General features: G+C 35.6%; 1 protein-coding gene and 1 long non-coding RNA gene across 3 annotated transcripts; one reads left to right on the forward strand and one right to left on the reverse strand.

Annotated features, from left to right (window-relative positions):
- Positions 1–1596: 1596 nt before the first annotated feature.
- Positions 1597–10088, reverse strand: LOC104091891 (uncharacterized). The gene is made up of 2 exons (XR_685305.4): positions 9983–10088; positions 1597–1861 (listed from the first exon to the last, which is right to left on the reverse strand). It is a non-coding gene; the product is annotated as an uncharacterized lncRNA (long non-coding RNA).
- Positions 9937–27211, forward strand: LOC104084750 (uncharacterized). 2 transcript variants are annotated; one of them, XM_070177313.1, is made up of 10 exons: positions 10048–10247; positions 10852–11026; positions 11181–11339; positions 23898–23991; positions 24493–24563; positions 25574–25625; positions 25938–25986; positions 26078–26218; positions 26412–26531; positions 26614–27211. In XM_070177313.1, exons 1-10 carry the CDS (start codon positions 10048–10050, stop codon positions 26747–26749), a joined length of 1197 nt encoding a protein of 398 aa, XP_070033414.1. In that variant the 3' UTR covers positions 26750–27211. The 2 variants fall into 2 exon arrangements, with proteins under 2 accessions (XP_070033415.1, XP_070033414.1); XM_070177314.1 differs by lacking the exon at positions 26412–26531 and having other exon boundaries at positions 9937–10247.

Consider the following 27211-nt stretch of genomic DNA (forward strand, 5'->3'; position numbering starts at 1 on the left):
CTTCCATTTAGGAACCATTAAAATGTCACTACAATAGAAGAAGCAATGTAAACTGAATAATTTTGTCAAAGGTCAAGTTACAAAGCAAAAGTCTGTAATAAACAATTAAAAAAATAGAAGAACAGAAACTAATTTATTTGTAATGCAATTCAAAAGTAATGGTTTTCTTTCTTTCCCGCTTTCTTTCTTTCTAAGGTTGAAAAACAGATTAAAATGTCATGGATAATACCTGAAATCAAGATGATGAACTGGTCTTAAAAGGAGGATGACAATGATGACTTGAACAAACCTTGAAGTTGAAGGCTAGTTTTTTACTTGCTTTCATAAAATGAATAACTACTGACATTAGGGATTTAGGGGTGTAATTTGCTTTGGGCTTGGGATTATTTTATTGTTCTAAAAGAGTGGGCTACAATTTAATTCCATCCTATTATTACATTGTTAATAAACAAAGATCTTGATAAATTTAAATAATGATTTGGAAATTATATTATATTAATATTTTAATCTATAAAATAATTCTAAAAATATATATATGTAATGTCGGGTTGGTTTGGTCTCGGTTTGACTTTTTTTCGTTAATACCAAACCAAACCAATTATGATCGGGTTTCTTTTTCCAATACCAAACCAAGTCAAACCAAACCACTATCGGTTTTTTTTTTCGGTTTGGTGCGGTTTGTCGGTTTCAATTGTACACCCCTACTGACAGCTAGAATGTAGTGAAAGCAACTCCGCTCGTCTCCACAATACCCATGGTGTAGAGAATACGATGACACTTCTCTAAAAAATCTTGTGCATCCCCTGAAGCAAAGCCACTAAAAGTAGGAGGATGATACTTCTTGAACCTCTTAACTCTAAGCTGCTCTTCCTAAGATGCTACTGCCCTAACCTCGGGCTGAACCGGAATAATAGGCTGAGCTGGCATAACCTCTGGGACCTGATCCACATGGACCCACTACTCTGGAGTACGAGCCGCAGGGGACTGATCTCCTTCCCCAGCTTGAGATATGGCTGGTGCAAGTGGAATCAACCCCGCCTGAACTAGAGTACCTAATATGCTCAAGAACTGTGCGAGGGTCAACTGAAGTGCAGGGGTGGCAACAGGTGCCTCGGGTGCCTGTCCCCCAACTGGAGCTACTGGTGGCTCCTCAGCCGCAGCTCGGACAGGCGCTCTAGCTTTACCACGTGCCCTCCTTCGGCCTCTGCCCCGGCCCCAGCCTCTTGCGGCTCTAGCAGGGGGGCGAGTGTCTGATCGTCGGATCCAGAAGTGTGTGTCCTCGCCATCTATGAGAGAATAGAAAGTCAAAGATTTAGATTTCGAAGTCAATCAATTCGCACGATAAGGAATCAAAGAAATGAAGTTTTCCTAACAGTTCCGTAGCCTTTCGAAGATAGGTACAGACGTCTCTGTACCGATCCGCAAGACTCTATTAAACCTGCTTATGACTCGCAATACCTATGAACCTCGAGCTCTGATATCAACTTATCACGACCCCAATTTTCCTCCTTAGGATGTCGTGATGGCACCTAGTCTCTAAGACTAGGTAAGCCTTACATTTAATAATAACTTGACAGAAATAATCAACAGAAATACTAAAGCAAGACTGATAAACTCATATAAACTTCCAAAATAGGATCTCAATAACACACTTCCCAAAACCGATAGAATTGAGTCATAGGCTCTACAAAATAATCTAGAATGTCTACTACAACATTGTCTGAATGAAAAATACAACAGAAATAAAAGATAAGGAAAGGTGACTCTGAGGCCTGCGGGCGCCGAGCATGCATAACTTGAAGTCTCTGGATGACAGCTATAATCAAACACAAACGTCCAGCCCGGGCAGACGTACCTGGATCTGCATAAAAGATGTGTAGAAACGTAGTATGAGTACACCATAATGGTACCCAGTAAGTATTAAGCCTAATCTCGGTAGAGTAGTGACGAGGCTAGGTCAAGACACATTAGGACATAATAAACGAAACGAAAACATAATAGCGAAAAGTAATGGAAAGCGGAGAAATAAATGATACGAAACAAGTTAATAACATAGACTAATGACATAATTGTAAGCATAGAGATAACATAAAGAAAGCAATTAAAGAGAACCACAATAGTCAAACGCGGACAAACTTGATAAGACAAGGAAGGATAAAAGCAACAAGAACTATTTTACCAATAACTCTTTACAACCTGAGATAAACAACAAGAATCACAAACGAGGTACCACCTCATATAAAACAAGAATCACAAACGAGGTACTGCCTCGTATAAAACAAGAATCACAAATGAGGTACTGTCTCGTATATAACAAGAATTACAACCGAGCTACCGTCTCGTATTTACTTTTCATAATTTCAATCACAATCGTTCCTTATGCCGCCACGTGAGCCTTACATTTAAATACTTTTGAAAATATTTTTTCCAAAATAGCTACACGCACTTTAGCCCATCTTATGACGTTGTGTGGCTTCAAGTAATTTCTTTACAAGCAACACGCACATAAGTCCCACCTTACGCCGCCGCATGCACATTAACCCCTATCCTTATACCGACGCATGCACATTGATATCACATCACAATAACAACTCGCACCACAAGTGTCCATATGCCACAACTTACCAATAATCAACAATATCAATATTTTCACAATAATAGCTCATAGCTCAACCACAATGTGTACAAGAATATCAACAGCAACAATGAATGTAAATTTCTCAACAGGAATATATCTCAACAATTAACAACTTCGCCTCAATGTGATAACTGCTTTCACAACTTCAACACCAATAACTCAACAATAAGAGAGATAATGTGTAACCACGATATCAATAAGAATAAATCACAATAGGAGAGATAACATGTAACGGGGACTTCAAATAAGGATAAGTTAACAAGGAAAGAGATAACGTGTAACAATGACTTCAAGTAAGGATAAATCAATAATGGAAGAGATGACATATAGCAATGACTTCAAATAAGGATAAGTCAACAATGGAAGAGATAACATGTAACAACAAAAGAGGCAACAACTTCAACTAAAGCATAAGAGCAAAGTATCAAGCAAGATGTAGAACAAGTGTTAACAAAGTCAAATACGGAATATAAGGATAGACTAACACAAGTAAGAGTAGATTGACTATGAGAATTTAAAACATGATAAGACAATTCAATTAAGGCATGGAAAGAGTCTAAGTAGCCTAAACCGGTCAAATACCACATATAACCCGTGTACCCACTCGTCACCTTGCGTACACGGCTTTCATATAGCACAAATAACACAATCAGTCCCAAATCCTAAGGGGTAGTTCCCCTACACAAAGTTAGGCAAGATACTTACCTCAACTAGGCCAACCCAATCCTCGAAAAATAGCTTTTCCCCTAAAATTTGCCTCCACGCGGCTCAAATCTAACCAAAATTGACTTAATATCATCAAACAATGCAAGGAAAAATAATAACAATAGATAAAGCTATGATTTTTACACTTTTTTCACAAAGTCAACAAAAGTCAACCCGAAGCTAGCCCTTTCAAAACCCCGGGCCAAGGGTAGATTCCGACTATGCATAACCCCACGAGTCCATATATATATATATATATATATATATATATATATATATATATATATATATATATATATATATATATATATATATATAATTAGTTTCGAAATCCGAGTCCAAATCGACTCTCAAAACTCAAACTCTTATTTTTTAAAAATTGACAAAGTTTCACAAATATTCACTTTGATTCACATGATTTTGATGTTAAATCTAAGATATATTGATAAAATATAGTTGGAAATTGATTAGAATCACTTACCCAATATTTGTAGATGAAAATCCCCTCTCCAAATCGTCTCATACCGAGTCTAGGATTCTAAAATGAGAGAATATGTAGAAAAATCCCGACTCCCATCCCTTTTGTCTAGTTGCAACTCGTAATTGCGGATCAGGTATCGCATTTGTAAACCCCGACAGCCTCAACAATTGTCGCAATTGCGAAGCTGGACACCTTCGCAAAAGCGAACAATTATTCCCAAAAGCAACCTAAGCCCAGGCCTGTTGACTTCGCAATTGCGAAGGGGCCAGTCGCAATTGCGACATCAGAGCCCCCCCCCCTCCCCCGGTCACCTTTGCAATTGTGAGCACCAGCCTCGCAATTGCGATAACAGAGCACCAGCAACACCAGCAATTCCATTTTCAGTCCAAAACATTCCGAAACATGTCTGAAACTCATCCGAGCCCTCGAGGCTCCAAACCAACCATCCACACAAGTCTAAAAATATCATATAAACTCGTTCGCGCAATCAACACACAAAAATAACATCTAGAACTACGAATAGGACACCTATACACATGAATTTTAAAGTAAGTTTCAAGAACCTCTAGAATTGCAACTAAACGTCTGAATCCTATTAAATCAACCAAACGATACCAAATTTTGCAGGCAAGTTTTAAATAGCATAGCAGACCTATTCCAAGTCCAAAAACCAAATTACGATTCTGATAGCCAAAAGTCAACCTACGATCAAACTTTTCAATTTCAAATTGCTAAATTTCAGCAAAACAACACAAATCAACCTATGGACTTCCGAATTCGGTTTCGGGCATACGCCCAAATCCAAAATCACGATACGAATCTAACAGAGCCATCAAAACATCGTCCCGGGGTCGTTTTCACAAAAGTCAACTATTGGTCAACATAAATAATTTAGGCTTCTAAACCAAGAATCAAAGGGTCCAAATTAACCCGCAATCATCCCGAAACGAAACTAATTAATCCCGTAAGTCATAACCATAAACACACATGTGTGAAACATCAAAAGGGAAAACATGACGCAATTACACAAAACGACCGGTCGGGTCGTTACAAAAAAATTATAAATAATGTCATAAAAATCAATTTAGGAGAGCAATAAATAAGGTGGGACGATTAGTTGATGTAACTACTTAGATTCAATATGTGAATATGGATTATTAGTTTGTTATTGGAATTATTAGTATATTCACGTTTGATATGTAATTAAATAAAGAGTGTCTCCGAAAACGGTGAAGAGTCTGGCTACCGGGCTATGGTTTTTTAAGTAACAAACTAACTTTTAACCAATTAAATGATTCAGAAGTGAATTTGAGAAGACAAAATTTTGGTAGAATTAACACCAGGTAGCCACTCTAAAGGGCTACTATGTAGGAATTAGCCAGTGCGTCATGAATTTCAGTTTTCCAGTTTAATTTTTCGGGGCAAAAATATCATGAATTATCCTGAAGTTAAAATTTTTAGTTTAAAATTTTAGGACAAAATAAGTATTGGGTAATCTCTAAATAGCATCCCTTAGAATAGCTATGTGCACTTGCCCCAAAACTTTGGACATATAAACTCCCCGAACAAATTGTATTACAAGCAAGCTTCTAGGTAATTACTCTTTTTATTCTTGAAAAAAACATATAGCATGTATTTTAGATCATCTAACAACATTTGTAAATGATGTAAGACTCTAAGGTGTTTTCATCGGGTTTACTTTGTGCAATGATTTTTAATTATACTGAGATACCCAAATACTTTTTTGTAATAAATATATTTAATATTATTGAACAGCGTACGTGAATAACTATAAAAAATAACTTAAATAAGATATTGTTGCATAAACGATAATATATGTTTGGGTAAAGGTATACAACGATTTTTTTTTCGACAGCCGGTTAATATTTTCTTTTACATTTTCTGATTTTCAAATGACAATTATCCATATTTAGAGACACTAAAACAAAAGAAAAACCAAGAGATTAAAAGAAGTAATATAAATATAAATTGAAACAGACAAAGAAACACATAGATTGATGAATAATATTAGAAGTCTCAATATACTGTAATGGATTAATTGCTAATGAATTAAAAATTTACAATTAATGTCATAAAAATCGAAATAAAAAAGGTCAAACGATCAGTTCATGTAGTTATTAGGGAAAAGGTCGAATATACCCCTCTATTTTGGTATATTGTTCACATTCACCCTCCGTTATACTATTAGGCCACATATACCCTTACCGTTAGCCAAACTTTTTAAAAATACCCTCCACCTAACAAAAAATCATCAAATTAAAAAAAAATCATTAAAAAAAATATATTAATCCACAACCCGTTAAACCCATCATATAAAAATACGGAACCTAGATTTCTGAGACGTCTTAATACATTTTATTCATTTAGAGAGAGAGTGAGAATGATGGTGGCGGTAGGATTAGTAAAAACTTATATTTTGGTTCTTAGTTGTTCATGGTAGCATTAGGATGTCATGTTATCACTTTCGGTTGTATTTTTGTGTGGTTATATAATATGACATCCCTTTGTCTAATGTAATGCACACTTGATAGTTGGTTTGTATGTTGGTAACAACTGATATATACTTTAACAATACTTGTGTTTGGTTAATATATGAAGTTAGTGTGCTTATGTTGTTAAGTTACTTTCCAACTTGGTGGTGTACTTTCTTTTATTCTTGATGAATTCCTTAGATTGTAGCTTGATATTAAATTGAATCTCCTCTAATTATTTTATAATTTTTGTTCATTATAAGTCCAGTTGTTACTAAGAATTATGAGTATCACACCCCATAACTTGGACTCTAACTTTGGTTCTTAAGGCGTAATTTAGCGATAATACTCGTAGCTCAAATGCTTAAAATAGAATAATAAAATCATAGTGCTTAAATACTCATCAACAAAGGCTCACAATTGGAGGAAGAAATACCTCGGTAGTTGCCTTAAGACTTCAAAACTGTCAACCTAATAAGATACTATAAACATTCAAGTCATGGTGGAAAGAAAATTATGATGAATACTCGGTACAGTTCGACATGACGAAAAAAAACAAAGAGAAAAGCTAGAAGAAGAAAAAAGAAATTGGAAAAGGTAGAATATAATAAACATACATGATATTAAAAGAATTGTGACTAAATATATAAATGAATATATGGTTGTCGGTATTTTTATTTCTTTCACTTCTTCAGTTCAACAAGTGACTACGAAAGAGATGACTAATCTTTGAGAAAAAAGTGCAGCAAATAAAAGGGGTTTACGGGTTATTAATGGGTTTTAAAAAAATAAGTCTCTTTTTTAATTTGGTGGCTTTCCGTTGGGTGAGAGGTATTTTTTAAAAAATTGGCTAACGGTAAAGGTAGATGTGGCCCAATAGTATAACGGAGGGTAGATATGAACAATATACTAAAGTAGAGGGGTATATTTGACCTTTTCCCCTAGTTATTAAGATTCTACTAGTTAAATTCAAGTTTGAATTCAAGTGTAATATGCAATCAAATAAAGAGCGGAAAATGGTCAGATATATCCCTCTGCTATCAAATATTATTTAAAGTTGTCATCCGTTATACTAATCGATCAAAATTACCCCTGACGTCTTACTATTAAACATATTTGCCCCTCATTTGATGGAAGGAACACGTGGCAGCCTTGTAAATATTTTAAATACCCAACCAATTGCCCATACTAAATACCCGATATCCATAACCCTATACGTGACCCATCCCAAGACTTAATTAATTTAATCCCCGTCCCTTTCTCTTAGTTTATCTCTTTCCCAAGTGAAGCTCCTTCCTCCATGCTTCCAAATTTCTTACAAATTGAATCTTTTTTATTTTAGAGTGTAGACTAAAAAATTGTTAGAACAATCACTTGTTTATTTCCTTGATTTTCAGATCATAAATCATACAAAAAAAAAGGAAATTTCGAAAAGGAATTTTTGTGCTATTGGATGCTTGAAAATCCTAATATTGGTTTGATTGTTTGGAGCTGCTCTTGATTCAGAATTATGCTAGCAACTGATTTAAAGAACTGGGTAAAAATAATCGAACTCCAACTGTTGGGTTCTTAAGTTATCCAAGTTGAAACCAAAATTGTTGAAGTATTAGAATTATTCTACTGAAATAATTATCTGGGTCTATTTTGTTGAGCTAAAATCTTAGATTAACCACTAATTTTTAGTTTGGTTAAAGAAGATTTGCAAGTAAAAGAGTTGTGGGGTTCCTTGATGAATCAGATTTGAGGTTCAAAAAAAAAAAAATCTCCACTTTCCGAATCGAAAAATTCGAGCAACTAAGCTTGAAAAATCTTGTTAGTGCTTCTATGATTGAAAAAAATGAAATTTAAGGATTTGACAGTACTTTGCAGTTGGCATTTGAGCATTAATCTTATTCTAATTTATAATGTTTGCTGTTGAGAATTGAGGTTGCAAATATCACTGCAAAATTAGAGTTCTTTGAACTTGAATTGTCTCTATATTGAAATTCTATTAAACATTATTTTCTTGAGAATTGAATCGTGGTGTTGTATGTGCTTAAATCAAAGAGATTAACTACTGCTCGTTGGAAGAATTTAGTGTTAAATTTAAGGACCACCATTTTTGAACACTTCCATATTTTGGAGGAAGGAGTTTTTCTTGTGAAGGAAATGAAATAAGTCTTGGGATAGGTCGGGATTAGGGTTGTGGATATTGGGTATTCAATATGGATAACGGGTTGGGTATCAAAAATACTTAGAAGGCTGCCACGTGTCCCTTCCGTCAAATGAGGGGCAATTATGTTCAAATAGTAAGACGGTAGGGACAATTTTAATCGATTAGTATAACGGAAGACAATTTTAAATAATATTTTATAGTAAAGGGATATATCTTACCCTTCTCCGAATAAAGAAAATCTACGGAAACACTGAAAAGTCGTATCGTTGCTTTTCAAGAATTTGAAACACATGGAATGCAATTGATTTTGTATAACTTTTATTACTATTAGTGAGTGACATTATATTAGTTTTTTTAAATATTAGAATAATATGAAAAAGTTTTAGACAATGTATTATTTCACTCCACATTTATCTTGATATTAAATATTCATATTCAATTTTTATAAGATCACGTGCAAAGCACGTGTAGAGACTAGTCCTAAAATAAATAACACCACAAGAATTAACATAAAATAAAAAAATTGAACATTAAAGCGTAAAACAAAATCTTTTTATTTGTTCTTTCTTCTTGTCTTACCCAAGTTTATTGATTTCTTTTTTCTTCTAAAAGAAATTAACCTTATGTTGGTACAATAATTCCAATCGAAAATTAATATCCTAAATAACAGTAAATTCAAACAAATTAATTAATAACAACAAACTAGTTAGTCACTTCATTTCAAAGAGAAAGAGTCTTTTACTATTTGGGGATTCAAACAAGATTTTCTTTGATCATATTTTTTGCAAATAGTTTTTACATATTTTGAATTGTTAACTTTGCGGCTTATAGTATTTTTACGTAGTTTCTAAATATGTTAATTTTATTTCAAAAAAATGAAAGAATCAATTCACACAAAAAACTAATCAATTTTATCCTCGTACTCCGAGAGTGTTCAAACAAATTGAAACGAAGGAAGTACAAATCCCGACAGAGTGAACCTCAATAATATTATACCCAATTATAAAGATTAAAAATTAAAATTTACTCTGAACAAATGTTTATGCTTACCTCAATATTATTAATACCCAATTGAAAAGGTTGAAAATTAGAACATACTTATTGATCAAATATTTATGCGCATTATGGGTTATTTCTAAGCCTACCGTTACTGACAAAATTTAATCCTGATTTGCATTTGAGTTTATTAGTTAGTATTACTGTTATTTTAAGGTTATGAGTTTCAACCAGATTTAACTTTTTTTTTTTTTTTTTTTTTTAATTTTATATTTAACCCAAAGGAAAGGAGCTTTCGTCCGGACCTTTAAACGTAGCTTCAGTCTTCACTCATGTTATTTTTTCCCCTGTCTCTTTTATTTAATTTGTTTTTAAATAAATATTAATTTGGTTAAGCATGCTCGGTTAAATTATGCAGGTATCAAAGCTGAAATATAGGTATGAATGAAATCATCGTTTTTCCTATAATAATAGTATATGTAAAGAGCAATTAATGGTAATATTGGATTGTTTACCTTATTCGTTCTCTTTTTTTTGGGGTTTAACAGCTGAGGGCGGGAAGAGTAGACTGTCGGCGAGAATGAAGTTCGCGGTGAAGGCATGGAGCAAGGGCAAAGCCCGAGTTGGTGTTGTTCAGCTGGGAAGCTGCCCTCACCCAATAGAGACACCTGCTCTCCTCCTTACAACTCGCAAAGGCTTGCCTGTTTTCATTCCTCCTGACCACTTCCCTTCCCTCCCTTCCCCTGATTCTCTCCTCTTCCATTTCAGCCCTCTTCACTTGTAAGTTTCCTTTGCTTCTCCGCTAAGTTTCTCTTTGTTTTACTAGCTGTCATAATTCAATGGGTCGTAGACAAGATGTTTGTTATTTTGTCCGTGCTGTAACTGTCAAAGTAAAGCCATGTAAATAAGTTAAAGGGATCCTTCAAGTTAATATCCACTAATAACTCGATTCAAAGTCAAATATTTATATATATATATATATATATATATATATATATATATATATATATATATATATATATATATATATAGGATTCTTAATGCATATATACGGTCTTGGCAAAAGCTACTAGATTCCATGAACCCACAAGTTACTTTGTGGATCTGCCACTGTAAATACGGGTGCTCTTTTCTTACTTCTTCAAGAGTGAAGACCAATATCAGAAAAACTAAATAAAAAGGTCTACCTCTCTATCCGTTTTAGTTTTAGATAAGGTGGTTCGCCACCACTGTACGTGAGGGGTGCACTCTGTCCCTTGTTGAAGACCAACAAGAATAAATTTGAAAATTTATAACCAAGTAAAGAGTGTTGGTTTTAGAACAGTTTAACCTTTTAGATGAGGTGATTCAAACAATTCAGCATTTTTGAATTTTCTTGTTCTAGCCTGGAAGGCATTTCCCTGAAAGCAATCTCAACCATTGGAGGATTGCACCCATTGCTTGGTTTACGTGATCATATACTTGTAGCTGTACCAAGGGATTCTATTATATCTATCCCAGACCATGACAGTACTAACAGGATTGGAGCTTCCTTTGAAACTCCTTCTGGTCGTATGTTGGTAACTTATTTATCCCTTTCTTTCTTATTTTTGTTTTTAATTTGACAGCCTTTTTGTTTTAGTTGCAACTACCCTAGTTACAATCCATTCTCTTGTATGTTTTTCCTCCCATTAAGTGTATTTGTTCAATGACAATTTTCTGTGTTGTTGGCAGATTAAGCCTGCAGAATACATGGAAATGATTTCTTCTATGAGGCCAAATTTATGGACCACTTTAGCCGATGAAGTTCCTGCTTGGGCTTCTGAAAAAAGGAACAAAGCCTCAGTTGAACGTACTCTAAGGTGGCTCGACGAATGCATCATTTCAAACTCGGTAGGCATGTCGTACTAGCTATTTATATATTCTCTGCTTTGCTGGCACTGTGTATGTGGATTTGATTATTTACAAGCCCGATTGTGATGTCAATATGCAACATGAAAAGCATGCAAAGGTGCCTATATAGTCTTGTCTATGGAATGTTTATTGTTGGTTGAACACCATTCACATGGCTAGACGCAGTAACTTAAGAGTTCCTTTTCTGTGAAGTGCCTAAAAAGGAGGTGCATTTATTACATTTTCATTGTCTGGACATAGGACACAATGTATTTTTCATCGTCTAGAAGAACAGTTTTTGATAAAACATATGGGAACTTTTGATTTTTCGTTGGAAATAATTAACGTCTCTGTTCTTTCTATTGAAATCATGCATGCAGGTCCTCTTTTCTTTTTTTACATTTTTGTTCTGTGTGTCATCTTTGCTGACTTTTGTCACGCTTAATTGGTCATTTTAGCGGAGATATTCACGACCAGACAACAACATGCCATATTAAAACTGAAAGTACAAGTTGAATGACAAGTTCAATCCATACTTTGTGGGGCAAATAAATTAGGAAGCTAATGCACTTTAAGTTGTTTTCTAGAATAATTTGATCAGGTAGTAGTGTGAACAGCTTAACCACGTAAGGTGTTGAATATTAACTTTAGGGTCTAGTAAAATTAGCTGATAAAACCTGGATAAAAACAATACTAAATAGTTAAGGTCAGCAGTGGTGATAAATCTCAAAATATTATTTGCACAACTAATTTCTTAATAGGAGATGAATGCCATAATGAGGCCAACCTGCCCTTTCCCTCTCTCTCTCTCTCTTATGGGAAAAGAAAATTTCGAATTAGCGAGAACTTGCAATTAACGCTTTCTACATGTTCTAATTTCCCATTATAAAATGAAGTCAAAATATGAAAAGAGAAAGCCCTTACATGATATAATCAAAGTTAAATCAAGTTATAAAGGTTAGGCATTGAAATTTAATAAATGAAATATTTATTAGATCTTTTGGTCTTCACAAAAGTTGTAGATATGTGTCTTAATTTTCTCCAGAATTTTGAATCACCTTAATCCGAGTTCTAGAAAGATAGTTATAGTCAATTTACTAAATGTTGTACAGTAACAAACGAGATCAAGTTCTTAATATCAAGTGCACTAACTAAAAACTCAACCATGTCAAAAAATAAAGTTTGATTAATAGTCTTACCACAAGGAGAGCGATGTCTTTTGATTCTTCCAAAACCAAGTCTACATTATTTGTTTATATGGAAGACATAATGGATTTTAAATGTAGAGTTGTGTTTTCATGAGAAAAGAAACATGCTATTGAGAGCTTTAATGGGGGAAATGAAGAAGAAGATAAGTTGTGACAAAATGAGATTCTTCCAACGTGAGTGACAATAAAGAGGAGTGGAAAAGTATCCACTAGATCTTAGGCTTAGAATTGCTAAAGTAAGTGATTTCATGGTTCAAATTAAATGACTTAGCAAATTTGCGTTATAGATCCTCCCTGTCTTGGAGAAAGTACATGGGAGTCCTTGAGGTTCTAAGTCATGTAATAGTCTCCTTCCAAGATGATTTTTAACTTTATTATATAGTGCTCAATCTATGTCTATATTTCGTGAAGTGCAATCACTCGATATTACCCGGTAGGAATAATTCTCCTCAATTCAATTTATGTCTGAATATTTCTAAAGAATTGGAAATACCTTCTAATCAATAAGCATAGATTATATAGATTTATTCTCTATTAGAACAAAAATGTTCAAATAACACAAATATTTGAATTTCAAGAAAGGAGTGAAGAAAACATTTTGCACACCGTATTTTAAAAAACAATGAAGTGTCAATTATGATGCATATAATGTTTTTATCAAAATTTGAGTGTTACAACTCTCTTCCCTTAAAAAGATTCCCAAACAATTTATCTATACCAGTGTTTTAAAAGGCGTGGGCGTAAGGCGAGGCGTTTTACATATGCCTCAGCGGGGCGTAAGCCCCATAGGTATTTAGTTTTTAATATTTTATAAAATAATATAATGACAGTAAATATTTATAAACAGGTAAAATTGCATAAATATTGAAGAAAACTATATATGTGTGTGCTCCATCCCCACAAAAAACTAATCAAAACAATCCATTATACGTTACTTACAAGCACAAGTAATTTGAGTCAAAGAATAAAGTTTTCTATATGGAGGAACAAAAAGGATGATTAACCTGCAATTTGAACTTTGAATTTGCTGCTATGAAGAAGAATGTAGTTCTCTTTGTATTTGTAAAAAAAATTAAATATTCGTTGCTTTTGGGAGATATTAGCAGACAAGATAAAAAATTGGGAAAACAATGAATTAGGGCTTAAATCAATAAAAAAGGTCTTTACTTTTAAATTTAATACTTTTGAGTTCCTTTTTAAACCTTTTGAGTAATTACCAAACTGACTTTTGAGAATTTGGGTATTATATGAAGGACTAATTCAACAAATTTTGTTTTAATTTGAAAAAGTTTCTGGGGCTTACTCCTTACTAAAAAACGCGCCCCGAACGCCCGGGCGTACGCCCCAAATTGCGGGGCGTACGCCTCTTGAGACTTTCGCCCCACACCATCGCCCCAGGGCGTTTTTGGTACGCCTCGCCCCAGAAACGCCTTTTAAAACAGAGATCTATACTAGTCATGAGTAATGTGGATACTGTAGTCACATGTACTCTCCAGCTCCCAAGTAGCTCCTTTCTACAATGTTTCTCCAAAGGACTTTCCCTAAGGGAGTTTCATTACTGCTTTCCATCCACAAATAAATGGCCAGTACGACAGGGTAATACAAATCTTGGATGATATGCTTCGAGCATGTTTTATTGAGTTTGAGGGTAGTTGGACGAGTAGTTGGCGTGATAGAAACCTTGGATGATATATTTCGAGCATGTGTTATTGAGTTTGAGGGTAGTTGGATGAGCAGTTGGCCATGATAGAAATCTTGGATGATATGCTTCGAGCATGTATTATTGAGTTTGAGGGTAGTTGGACGAGCAGTTGCCCGTGATAGAATTTGGATATAATAATAGCTACTAATCAAGTATCAGCATGCCTCGTTATGAAGCTTTATATGATGTAAATATAGAACTTCTCTTTGTTGGAGTGAAGTTGGTGAAAGAAAACTTTTATGTCCTGAAATTATGCAACAAACTGAAGACAAGGTAAAATCATTAAGGACTGATTAAAAACTGCTCCAGATGGACAAAAGTCCTATGTTGATCTTAAGAAGTGTGAAATTGAACATGAAGTGGGTGATGAGGTACTTTTAAAAGTTTCTCTGTGGAAGAAAATTATGAGATTTGGCCAAAGGTGAAACTTAGTCCTCGATTCATTGGGCCTTAAAGAAGTACTTAAGAGAGTTGGCCCATGATCCAGTTGAATAGAAACTAGCCTTAGCACTTGAGTTAGACAAGATCTGTAATGCCTTCCATGTTTCTATGCTGAGGAAATATCTCTTTGATTCATCACATGTTTTTCCTGCTGAGTTTATTGAAGTCAATCATGACTTAACATATGAAAAACCTATCCAGATCTTGGTGCATGAGGTTAAGGAGCTTAGGAACAAGAATTTTCACTTAATGAGAGTCCATTAGAGAAGCCATTCTAGGAAAGAAGCTACTTAGGTATGGGAAGAAGACATGCCACTATAACGTCCACATTTACTCCATGACTAGTATCAGGTAAGTTTCAGTCAAATTTTTTTAAGGGCAAGAGTTGTAACATCCCAACTTTCATAAAACAGTATATGCATTATAATTGACCCTCATTTTCTATTTTTTAATATGATGTGTAAAAAAAAAAAATCGCCATATTCTTGAAATCCAATTATTTGTGTTATTTGAAAACTCATTTACTAATAGAGAATACGTTTGCTTATTGGTTAGTAAGTTCTTTCAATTCCTTAAAAATAGTTAGATATAAATTCAATTGAGTAAAATTATTCATATCAGGTAATTGGCAGTTAGTGGATGTTGAGGACCCAATAATAAACTTATAAATCATCCAACGTAAAGGACACCCTCCAAGAGAAGGAGGGTTTATAATGGAAGTTTGCCAAGTAATTCAATTTTAATCATTGGATCACTTAGCCCAACAATTCTAAGCCCTTGGATCTAAGGGACCCACCCCTCTTCTTTTTGAATATTTTTAAATATCAGATCTTATGTAAGTTTTTTATTTTATGTTTAAGGTGCAAGATCTACTTATACAAGCTAAGGAGAATTCTTTAAGGCAATTGATGAAATCGTTTTTGCATGCTCTAGGTCATTTTTGAGCAGACCACTAACTTTCATCAAGTTGTTTTTTTTAAAAATAAAATAAAAAATGATATAGGAAAATGTCTCTCAATTGAAATTTTAACTTGTTAGAATATGTATATGCGTAATTAGTCCTAGTCCCATATGTAGTAAGAATAGATGTATTATATATAGGATTCATTGTACCATTGTTAATATATCAATAATATTTTTTCCCGTGTATTATTTCTCACATGGTATCAGAGCGCGAGTGAGACACATCCGAGAAAGTCAAACAGTCGCCGTGCGTCAATTTCCGGAGACTTCCTAGGGTTGTTTTTCGTAAAATCAGTTTCTATTGGTGTTGTGCGAAAACCAGCATCACTACAAGGTCCCCCATCCCTCGACTACCAAACCCAAAAAGAATCTCCAGCAATAGAAGCTTCATGCGCTCTCACGCGCTGGTAAGAGAATTTTTTTTCCAGCGAGATCTGTTCCACGCGCCTGCGCGTGGGACCTCTTCGGACCATTTTTTGGCCGACCTTCTTCGGGACAACTTGTTCTCAAGGCTCTTCCGACTCTACCTATCCGGTTTAAACCTAATTCCGATGACTTTTTTATTTTTCGGCGTTTTATTTGCAGTTTTCGGCGACTGTTCCGACAACTAGTTTCTTTTTCCAGCAAGCTACAGTTTCTGTGAGTTACAGTAGTGCTAAACCTATCTTCAATCCAACATGTCTCTAGGGTTTGATGTTTTTGGTTCTAAAAACACAGGTTCTGCAAATTCAACCTTTATGATTACTTCTGAATCTCTACTTGGGAGTTCAAATTATTTATCTTGGGCTTCGTTATTGTTGTGTTCAGAAGGGGTATCGTTATTACTCACCTGATCTTATAGGTACCTTGTGTCAGCTGACGTCATATTTTTTGAGTCTAGACCTTGCTTTACCTCTTCTAACCACCTTGATATATCTGAGATTTTACTTGTATCGAACTTTGAGGAGTTTACAATAGCTCCTCCTACACCCTCAACCACATAAGTCTTACCCATACCAACCGTTGAGGAGTCTAGTGTTGCTCCTACTAGATCCCCAGCTACAGAAACACCACTCTTGACTTATCGTCGCCGTCCGCGCCCAGCATCAGGCCCAGCTGATTCACGTCCTGCACCTGACCCTTCTCCGATTGCGGACTTATCTCCTCCTAGTCCACCGATTGCACTTCGGAAAGGTATATGGACCATACTTAATCCTAATCCCCATTATACTTTTGTATCTTCTTTGTCCTATGTTTTCATCCCTAAGTCTATAGGTGAAACACTGTCTCATCCAGGATGGCGACAAGCTATGATTGACGAGATGCCTGCTTTACATACGAGTGATACTTGAGAGCTTGTTCCTCTTCTTTTAGGTAAATCTATTGTTGGTTGTCGTTGGGTTTATGCAGTCAAAGTTGGTTCGGATGGCCAAGTTGATCGACTTAAGAACCGTCTTGTTGCCAAATGATATACTCAGATATTTGGGCTCGATTACAATGATACTTTTTCTCCCGTGGCTAAAATAACATTAGTCCGCCTCTTTCTATCCATGACTGTTGTTCGCCATTGGCCTCTCCATTAGCTGGACATTAAGAATGCTTTTTTTCGCGGTGATCTTGAGGATGGAGTTTTTATGGAGCAACCACCTGATTTTGTTGCTCTGGGGCGGTCTAGTGGCCTTGTGTGTCACTTACGCCGGTCACTTTATGGTCTAAAGCAGTCTACTCGAGCCTGGTTTGATAAATTCAGCACAATTATCCAGGAGTTTGGCATGACTCGAAGTGAAGCTGATCACTCTGTGTTTTATCGGCATTCTGCTTCAAATCTCTGTATTTATCTGGTGGTTTATGTTGACAATATTGTTATTACCGGCAATGATCAAGATGGTTTTACTAAGTTGAAGCAAGATCTCTTTCAACACGTTCAGACTAAGGATCTGGGCAGATTAAAGTATTTTCTGGGTATCGAGATCGTTCAGTCTAGCTCAAGTATTGTGATCTCACAACGGAAGTATGCCTTAGACATTCTTGAGCAGACAGGAATACAGCCTGTTGACACTTCGATGGATCCGAATTCTAAACTTCTGCTAGGACAGGGAGCCGCTTAGCAATCCTGCAAGATATAGGCGGCTGATTGGTAAGTTAAATTACCTCACAGTTATTATACCTGACATTTCCTTTCCTGTGAGTTTTGTAAGTCAGTTTATGGATTCTCCTTGTGATAGTCATTGAAATGCAATTGTCCGCATTCTTCGGTATGTAAAGTCAGCTCAAGGCAAAGGGTTATTGTATGAGGATCGAGGCCATGAGCGGATCGTTGGATACTCAGATGTTGATTGGGCAGGATCACCTTCTGATAGACGTTATACGTCTGGATATTGTATTTTAGTATGAGGTAATTTGGTGGCTTGGAAGAGCAAGAAACAGAATGTGGTTGCTCGGTCTAGTGCAGAAGCAGAATATCGAGCAATGGTATGGTGTAGATTTTGAGAAGAAGAAAAGGCTTCTTATATTTCTGTGTGTGTTCACGTCCCATGGGCAAGAGAATTTATACAAAGCTTCTAATGCTAATTAAGGAAATAAAATAAATCTATACAATCAATCCATCTATCAAATCAATTCAAATCTCCTAAATACAATCAAATCTTCTAAAATCATGCTAATCAATAATCTCCTAAATATAATCAAATTTCCTTGAATCATGTTAATCAACACTCCCCCTCAAGTTGGTGCAAAAATGTCGCACATGCCCAACTTGCAACTCAATGTATGGAAAGTTCGCTTGTTGAGACCTTTGGTAAACACATTAGCTAGCTATTTTTCCGATAGCACATGAAACAAACTCAAGACACCAGTTGTAACTTTTTCTTTAATGAAGTGTCGATCAATTTTTACATGCTCTGTTCGGTCATGCTGGACTGGATTATGAGCTATACTGATGGCAGCCTTATTGTTACAATTCAAGGAAAGCTTTCTTTTTTCAGACAATCTCAATTCCTCTAGTGACTTTTGTTGCCAAAGCAGTTCGCAAACACCCTGGGCCATAGCTCTATATTCTGCCTCCGCACTTGGTCTAGCAACTACATTTTGCTTCTTGCTTCTCCAAATAACCAAGTTTCCTCATACGAGCGTACAATAGCCAGATGTAGATCTTCTGTCATCTAGAGATCCAGCCCAATCCGCGTCTGTAAAGGCTTCTATTTGGAGGTGATCATGTTTGGAGAAAAGTAAATCTTTCCCTGGAGCAAACTTCAGATACAAAATATGACAGACAACTTGCATATGAGTATCTCGGGGATCATGCATGAACTGACTCACCAGACTAACTGAATAGGCTATATCTGATCTAGTGTGGGAGAGATAAGTGAGTCTTCCAACCAACCTTTGGTATCTTTCCTCATCAACTGACTCTCCAACTCTGCTTTATAACTTGTGATTTCTTTCAATGTGCGATTTTGCGGGTCTGCAACCTTTCATAACAATTTCTTTCAAGAGATCCAGAATATACTTCCTTTGAGAAATAAAGATTCCTCTTTTTGATCTAGCAACCTCAATTCCCAACAAGTACTGCAATTTTCCTAGATCCTTAATCTCAAATTCATGTGCCAACAACTTCTTCAATCTGGCCATCTCATCTTTGTCATCTCCTGACATTACTATGTCATCAACATAAACTATGAGAAAAGTGAGTTTACCCGTTTGATGTCTTATGAAGAGGGTGTGATCATCATTGCTTTGTTGGTAACCGAAGGAGATCATTGCTTTGCTGAAACTGTCAAATCAAGTTCTGGGGATTGCTTTAGTCCGTACAATGCTTTCTTCAATCAGTATACCTTTGCTTGACTTTGTGCAACATCAAATCCAGGAAGAATCTCCATATACACCTCTTCTTCTAAGTCTCCATTGAAGAAACTGTTGCAAGTCCCAATCAAGATTAGCTGCACAAGACAAAAGAATTCTAATAAAGTTCATCTTAGCAACGAGGGCAAATGTCTCTTGATAATCCACTCCATCAGTCTGAGTGAATATCTTAGCCACCAATCTAGCTTTGAATCTTCAATTGAGCCATCAGCTTTGTGCTTCACAGTGAAGATCTATATGCAACCAACCAACTTCTTGTCTGGTGGTGAAGTGACAAGTTCTCAAGTCTCATTTTTGACAAGGCCTTCATTTCTTCAATCATAACTTGCTTCCATTTAGGATCTGCAAAAGCTTCCCTCCAATTTTGGGGAATAGACACGGAAGAAATAGACAACGCAAAGGCTCTATAGGAGGGAGACAAAGAATTATAAGAGACAAAATTAGATAAAGGGTGTTTGGCGGTGCAAGATTTGACTCCTTTTCTGTGAGCAATAGGCACATCTAACTCATTAGGAAATGTAGACAACTCACTAGTAGAAGAGGTTCAACTTCGGTTGATTGCATGATGGCTTCTTCTGCTCTATTTCTCCTTGAGTAGGTTTTCAAATCAGGCCTATCCAAACGCCCAATAGTCTTCCTCTAAATTCTTTCTCCAATTTCAATTTCCCCCGTGACAATGTCATTAAGAGGTCCAGTAATGGAACTAGGTAGAATTACGATCACCTCTTCCTCCTTACTGTTCTCTCCCTGAAGAGGTGATGAGGTAATACTGAAATAGGACTTAGATTCTCGAAAGGTAATTTCCATGCTAACAAAAGATCTCCTTGAGGGAGGATGATAACATTTGTAACCTTTCTGTGTTAGAGAATACCCAATGAAAACACACGTTATAGCTCTAGGATCAAGTTTCCCAGAATTCCTAGTGTGGACAAAGCAAACTCACTCAAACACCTTTGGAGAAACAATATATTCATTTTACCCTTTAAAACTTCCAGAGGACTTTGAAAATTGAGGGTTTTAAGTGGCATTATGTCGATAAGATAGGCAGCCACTAGAATAGCATCCCCGGTAAGGTTTTGGTAGATGCATGGTGAACATAAGAGATCTTGCTACTTCTAATAAATGCCTTTTTTTTCTTTCAGCGACCCCATTTTGGGCACTAGTGTAAGGGCAACTAGTTTGATGGACTGTCCCATTGGACTCTAAATAAGCACAAAAAAATCCATGTATTTATTGCCATTGTCAGTTCTCAAGATTTTTATTTTGGCATCAAACTGAGTATAGATCATCTTATAAAATTGACTGAAAACAAGAGAAAACTTCACTTTTGGCTATTATCAAATATACCCAAGTCATCCTAGTGCAGCAATTAATGAATGTAACAAATCATCGACTACCAGACAAAGAAACAGTTTGGGTAGGACCCTATACATCAGAATGAATGGTCATAAATGGAGTTGTGCTTCTATTATCACTACTCATAGGATAAGAGTTTTTAGTATGTTTGGTGTATTTACACGCATCACAGAACAAAGATTCAAATCGAGTCTTTGAAAACAAATCGGGATATAACTTTTTAAAAACAAAGAATGATGGGTGTCCTAACTGTCTAGCCGCTGTATTATTTCTTGGTTGACATCCTTACTTTCTCCCAAAAATGGCTTGACCAGAGTTTTGAATATCCATCTAATATATACAAGTCACCACGCAATTTATCACTGCCAATCCTTTTCCCTGTTTGAAGATCCTGAAAAATACAATGATCGGGAAAGAACTCGATTTTACAGTTTAGAGCTTTGGTGATGGCTCTAATAGATAAAAGATTGATGGGGAACTCAGGGACATGGAGCACAAATGATAGTTTAATATTAGGAGTACAAACGACAAAACTTGTTCCAAAGATAGGTGTTAATGATTCATTGGCTATTTTAACATTATCTCCTTTGAGACACAGAATAGTTTTGAATGTCTTTAGAAGAGCCTGTCATGTGTCTATTTGCACAAGAATCAACAATTTAAGAATTAAGGTGAGGAGCAAAAGCATTACCTGATTGCACATGATCGGATGTGGCAATATTAGCGGAGTCAAGTTTTGGCTAGGAGGCGACAGAGAAGCTGAATTTCATCCGAAGACAAGATTTCTCTAGAAATCGTCTCCTTGAATGTCTCTATATTTCTGCCCAATCAGAAGGAAATCTGAAGAAAATTGCTCAAAAATAATATGCCTTGAAAATCAAATTTGTGTCGACAGAACCTTAACTCTGGTGAACGGAAAAATCAAAACTGGTAGGGATAGGCTCAGAATGTTCCAGCGACCCCAATAGAAAAGAAAATTCCAAAAACAAAACTGACCAGAAGGAGTTTGTGTTGCGGACAACCACCAAGAGAGAAAACTCGACCTCTCTGATAAAAAAAGAATCCTAGTGCTACGAGGGAGATAACTCACCTAAAAAAGGCAGCTATGGCTCTGATACCATGTAGATTTCGAGAAGAAGAAAATGCTTCTTATATTTCTGTGTGTGTTTACATCCCATGAGCTAGAGAATTTATACAAAGCTCCTAATGCTAATTAAGGAAATAGAATAAATTAATACAACCAATCCAGCTATCAAATAAATCAAATAAAATCAAATCTCCTGAAATCATGCTAATTATCAATCTCCTAAATATAATCAAATCTCCTTGAATCATGCTAATCAACATATGGCAATATGTGAGCTAGTTTGGATCAAACAGTTGCTCAAGGAATTGAAATTTGGTGAAATCAGCCAGATGGAACTTGTGTGTGATAATCAAGATGCTCTTCATATTGCATCAAATCCGGTATTCCATGAGAGAACTAAACACATTGAGATTGACTGTCACTTCGTCAGAGAAAAGATATTCTCAGGAGATATTGCTATAAAGTTTGTGAAGTCGAATGATCAGTTTGCAGATATTTTTATCAAGTCCCTTACTGGTCCTCGTATTAGTTACATATGTAACAAGCTCGGTACATATGATTTGTATGCACCAGCTTGAGGGGAAGTGTTAGAATATGTATATGTGTAATTAGTCCTAGTCCTGTATGTAGTAGGAGTAGATGTATTGTATTATATATATATATATATATATATATATATATATATATATATATATATATATATATATATATATATGTATATGTGTATAGGGTTCATCGGAAACAACCTCTCCAACTTCATAAGATGGAGGTAAGATCTGCGTACGCATTACCTTCCTCAGACCCCACTTGTGTAATTCCACTGGGTTTGTTGTTGTATCATTGTTAATATATCAGTAATATTTTTTCCTGTGTATTTTTTCTCAAACAACTGATTGCAAATTAAAATCCCGATTAGGTAAGCTCTACATGGTTAGAACAAAGTGCTACTCATATTTCTTAATCTTTGTTTAACTGGGTCATATTATGATATTTTAGAATGAAATATACGTTCACATTCCATTCCAAAGCAATGTGGTAAAGTAAATCTTTACATTCCAAAACCCCTAATCATAGATTGCTAACACTAATCCCAACAGATATCTAAAAATATACTTATTTCATATAAACAAAAATGAAGCTACCCTCTATTGGAGAATCACACGTGATAGGTGGCTTGAGGTTGGAGGTGGGGTAAAAAAGAATTGTGGAGTCTGAGTTGGAGTGCTCAGAAATATGTAAAAGCTAGAGAACAGATGAGCGATCAATGTAGTTTTTTTTTCTTTTCTTTTCTTTTGGGGAATAATATTAAGCAATTGAAAAGAAAAAAGAGTTCTTGATTTTTGAGACTTTATTATCCTAAATAATGAAGCTTCTTTAGAGCCATGATTGTATTTGTTTTCTTTTTCACATGTTTTCTTGGAATTCAGCTGAATATCTTTGCTGATATAGTTGGTGTTTAGTGTCATTTTGGGTTCTTATTTAGTTAGTTGTAAAAATAAATTATGATGAAGCCTGTATGTGGAATTGAAACCTTGACTTTTCATATGGCAAGGAATGGACATGACACTGGATTGGAACAACTCCATTTGTCAAGTGGTGTTGTCCAAATATAATTATTCCCTATTTCTTTTTTTAATTATTATCTGCATATATATTTAGTAAAGTTCAGCATGCAGTGTCACATGTAGCAACGCGCATCCATCCTTATGGTCATTATGTACTGTATTTTTCTTGCAATATGTTTTAGGAGGGTATTTTTTGTGTTTCCTTGGTCATGTATATATAATTAATAGAATGTGGTCATATCATCTTGCTAACTAGGTACATATGTTCATCCTATTTGTTCCTTCTCCTATTTCCTTTTCTTTAAAAAAAAAAATTATATTCAGGTGTTGTTAGACCTACCAAGTATATTGCTATACATAATCTCATCAAGAAGTGTTGTAACTGCTGACGTGTAGAAGGATGGAGCAGTGTTTGGATCTATTGTTGGAGGCTCTAGGGTTGAAGTGCGCCGAAGTTGTGCCCAAGAAGTTGCTAGGAGGAATGTAGAAGGTTTGTTCTCTCTTTGAGGACATTTACTTCTATTGCCACTGTATTCGTAATTGTAACTGAAATCCAATCCTATGAGTAACACCAAAGTCTAGGTCAAAAAACACCTAGAGTATGTGGCAATTGTAAGTGAAATCCTCTTAATAACGAATAAAGTCAATTAGAATTTTTATAAAGTATTAGGCTTTTTCTAAGACATGCCTAAACTGATCTTCAACAATGTCGGAGAAAGTTCTTTTGTTTCATGTGTATCTTTACATCTGAAAATATCTTGCACCCACTAATGAATTTCCTTTCACGGAAAAGACTTTTCGGCAGAATTGAACAATTACAGCTATTATCAGAGAGGGGATTTTGGTCCTTTCTGATCTGCCATCTTTTACAAGTGATTCTGTTGCACTGAAGTTTACTTTAGTTAAATATTCAAAGGACTCATGTCTATATATTTATTTTGGTCACTTGTAAATGTCCTATTAATCTTTAGAACTTTTTTGGTCAATGCAGGATTTTGGATTGGTGGATTTGGACTAGGGGAAAGCATGGAAGAGCGCAACCCCCTCCTTAGTGCTGTTATGGTATGGTTCTCTTATGGTATTTCAGGCTTCTGTTCTTTTTCTTTTGGCAGGAAAAACTTTTGCTTCTAAAGAAGTTCTGCTCTTGAGACGAATGTGGAAGGCAAGGATAGGCCCACTGCTGTTTTTGAACTTACCTAATGGGCATAAAGATAGGATTCTGATCGTAAGATGTCTTGATAAGCAATTTGCTTTAGGTCTATTCTCCGTATACCAATTTTTTTGCAAGTCAAATGAAGAAATCTGTTGTTTCCAGCTTCGAAACTTAGTGGATAATGGGCCCTCTCCTCTAATTTTCTCCACTTAAACACTAAACTTGGTTCCCCGGCAGAATTCAAACTCGTCACATGCGCCTACCACATTTTCGCGCTCTTCTACTTTTGCCATTGGACCAAACCTTTGGGTGCTATTCTCCTTATACTTTAAGGAGCTCTGTTGACTACTTAGCACCTTATGTAATGTAAAGTGTAAACTGATCTGAGTTTGACTCGAATGCCGCATGAGTCAAACTTTTATCAGGTTTTTAGTTTATTTGAAGGTTCATATCGATAGTCTGCACCTACGTCATCCCTCTCGAATCGGGTGCATATAGTCAAAGTGAAGAGTCCATAACATGGGTTCTTAATATTAGTTGTGGATCATCTATGGTCCTGCGTTTCTTGGAGTAGTTTGGTGCTGGTGCTTATGTCATGAGAGTGGATTAAGCGGTTCAAGTGCCACATTTGCTATGCATGTAATCTAGTTATAGGTGGTTCTGTATTGTGTAAAGATTTCCTTTATGATCTCCTTCAGGTCCATAAATTGCCACTCATTTTCATTCAGTCTCTTCACTTGAAGGTCAATGTTCATGCTAACTTTTTATTTTTACTAATGTTAGTTTAGGAGAAATGGGTTTCTGCGAGTTATGTTTACAATGGTACTTTATTGGATTTGGTACACTGTAAATGATTTCACTTGTTTGCATACAGTGGAAAACTCAAGTTTTTGGTGACTTATGATGTTACTGATTGCAGGATAGTTTACCTGAAGAAAAACCACGTCTTATAAGTGGCCTCGGACTACCAGGTAAAGACATCTTGAATGTTCACAATTCCTTGTTCATCTCTTCCTGTCTTCTCCAGTCGGTCTTCTTCTTTCACTCATTCACTGTTGCACTCACAGAGAAATATTTGCATTACCGGTGCATGCCAACATAGTGATTGATATTGTGTTTGAAAATAGAAGAGGAGCTTGTTTGTTTTATAGCTAGTCTAAAGAAATAACTTCAATATACCAGATTTAACCCACTTGCTTTCCGCTGTGAAAACTTTTGGATATTTAAATTAATAATTATATACTTTTTTGTGGCTGAATGGATTAAATCTTTTATGTTTACAGAAGAGGTCTTGCAAGGTGTTGCTGCAGGTATTGACCTATTTGATTCCACGTAAGTGCTAGCTCAGCATATTGGTGACTTCTTTTCTCTCTATATCTGATTCTCTGAGCTTTGCTATCGTGACATTGGAATTATTTTCCAGCTACATCTACCATCTTACACTGGGAGGCTTTGCTCTCACCTTTCCGCTTGAAAGAATAGAAACACAAATTACAAAATACCAACCAAATAGTGATTCAGGAAGTGATGGCACAAAGATAAATTTGAAAGCAACCATGTATAGGTAAGTCTTATTCATACTTCAGACTTCTAGTGATACTCAGTGTAAGTGAAATTAGCAGCATACTGGCGTAGCTACAATTTATGACCCCTCAATAACTTAGCTTGGGGCCTCCTGGGGTGGCTTTCTGGCAAAATAATGAGATGAAGTTCTCTGATAATGCATTTTCTGTCCTCCCTCGCACCCCTTCTTGCAGGAAGGATACATCTCATATCGTCGATAATTGCAAGTGTTATACTTGCCAAAATCATACAAAAGCATACATCAATCACCTCTTCAATGTCCATGAGATGCTTGCTCATATTCTTTTGGAAATGTATGAAGCTCTTGTGCCCTTTTCTCTCGCCTTTGTGGTCATGTCTTCATGATACCTAATGTGGCTTGTTTTCATTTCCCAGACATAACACACATCATTATCTGGGGTTCTTTCGCTCTATCAGAGAGGCAATTCAAGAAGGAAAATTCGAGCAATTCCGGCAGAAGTTCATAGGAAGTAGGCGTGAACATCTCTTTTCTGCTGCTTTAAGCATCTAACTTGAAAATTACTGGTTGTTGATTGACATCTTATCATGTCCTGAGTCCTCTGCTTTTTACTTGGCTAGTTAGCCGCATGAGGGTAATTTTACATTTAAAAAAGAAGATACTAGATCAATGCAGATATGCAATCTAGTTAAACTATTTGTGGAGATTTTGGAAAAGAAATAGATTTTTTTGGACAAGTCTTGTGGAGATTTATTGAGAAAAAAAGAGTTCACAGTCCAAACTCTATTAATTCTGTGATTGAGCAAAAACTTTTGGTCCAAACGAATAGATTGGATAATTGTCGGCAAAGAAACAGCCGATAAGATATTAGTTGAAGGAGATTACAGAAGTCAGGAGGTCATTATCAACCATTCTGCTATAGCAATCAATTATATATGTAAGGCGCACTTATTCAACTTTAAGCTACAAAATTATATTAATCGCATTAAAGTAATTGAATTTTATTTATTATAA

Source organism: Nicotiana tomentosiformis, chromosome 6, assembly GCF_000390325.3.
Source record: "Nicotiana tomentosiformis chromosome 6, ASM39032v3, whole genome shotgun sequence".
Taxonomy (NCBI): Eukaryota; Viridiplantae; Streptophyta; class Magnoliopsida; order Solanales; family Solanaceae; genus Nicotiana; species Nicotiana tomentosiformis.

Bases quoted from the DNA above. Each gene is read 5' to 3' on its own strand.
- LOC104084750 (XM_070177313.1), top strand. From the start codon at position 10,048: ATGAAGTTCGCGGTGAAGGCATGGAGCAAGGGCAAAGCCCGAGTTGGT. The intron at 24,564-25,573 runs GTATGGTTCTCT...TACTGATTGCAG, and splicing joins CCCTCCTTAGTGCTGTTATG to GATAGTTTACCTGAAGAAAA. The intron at 25,626-25,937 runs GTAAAGACATCT...TTATGTTTACAG, and splicing joins AAGTGGCCTCGGACTACCAG to AAGAGGTCTTGCAAGGTGTT.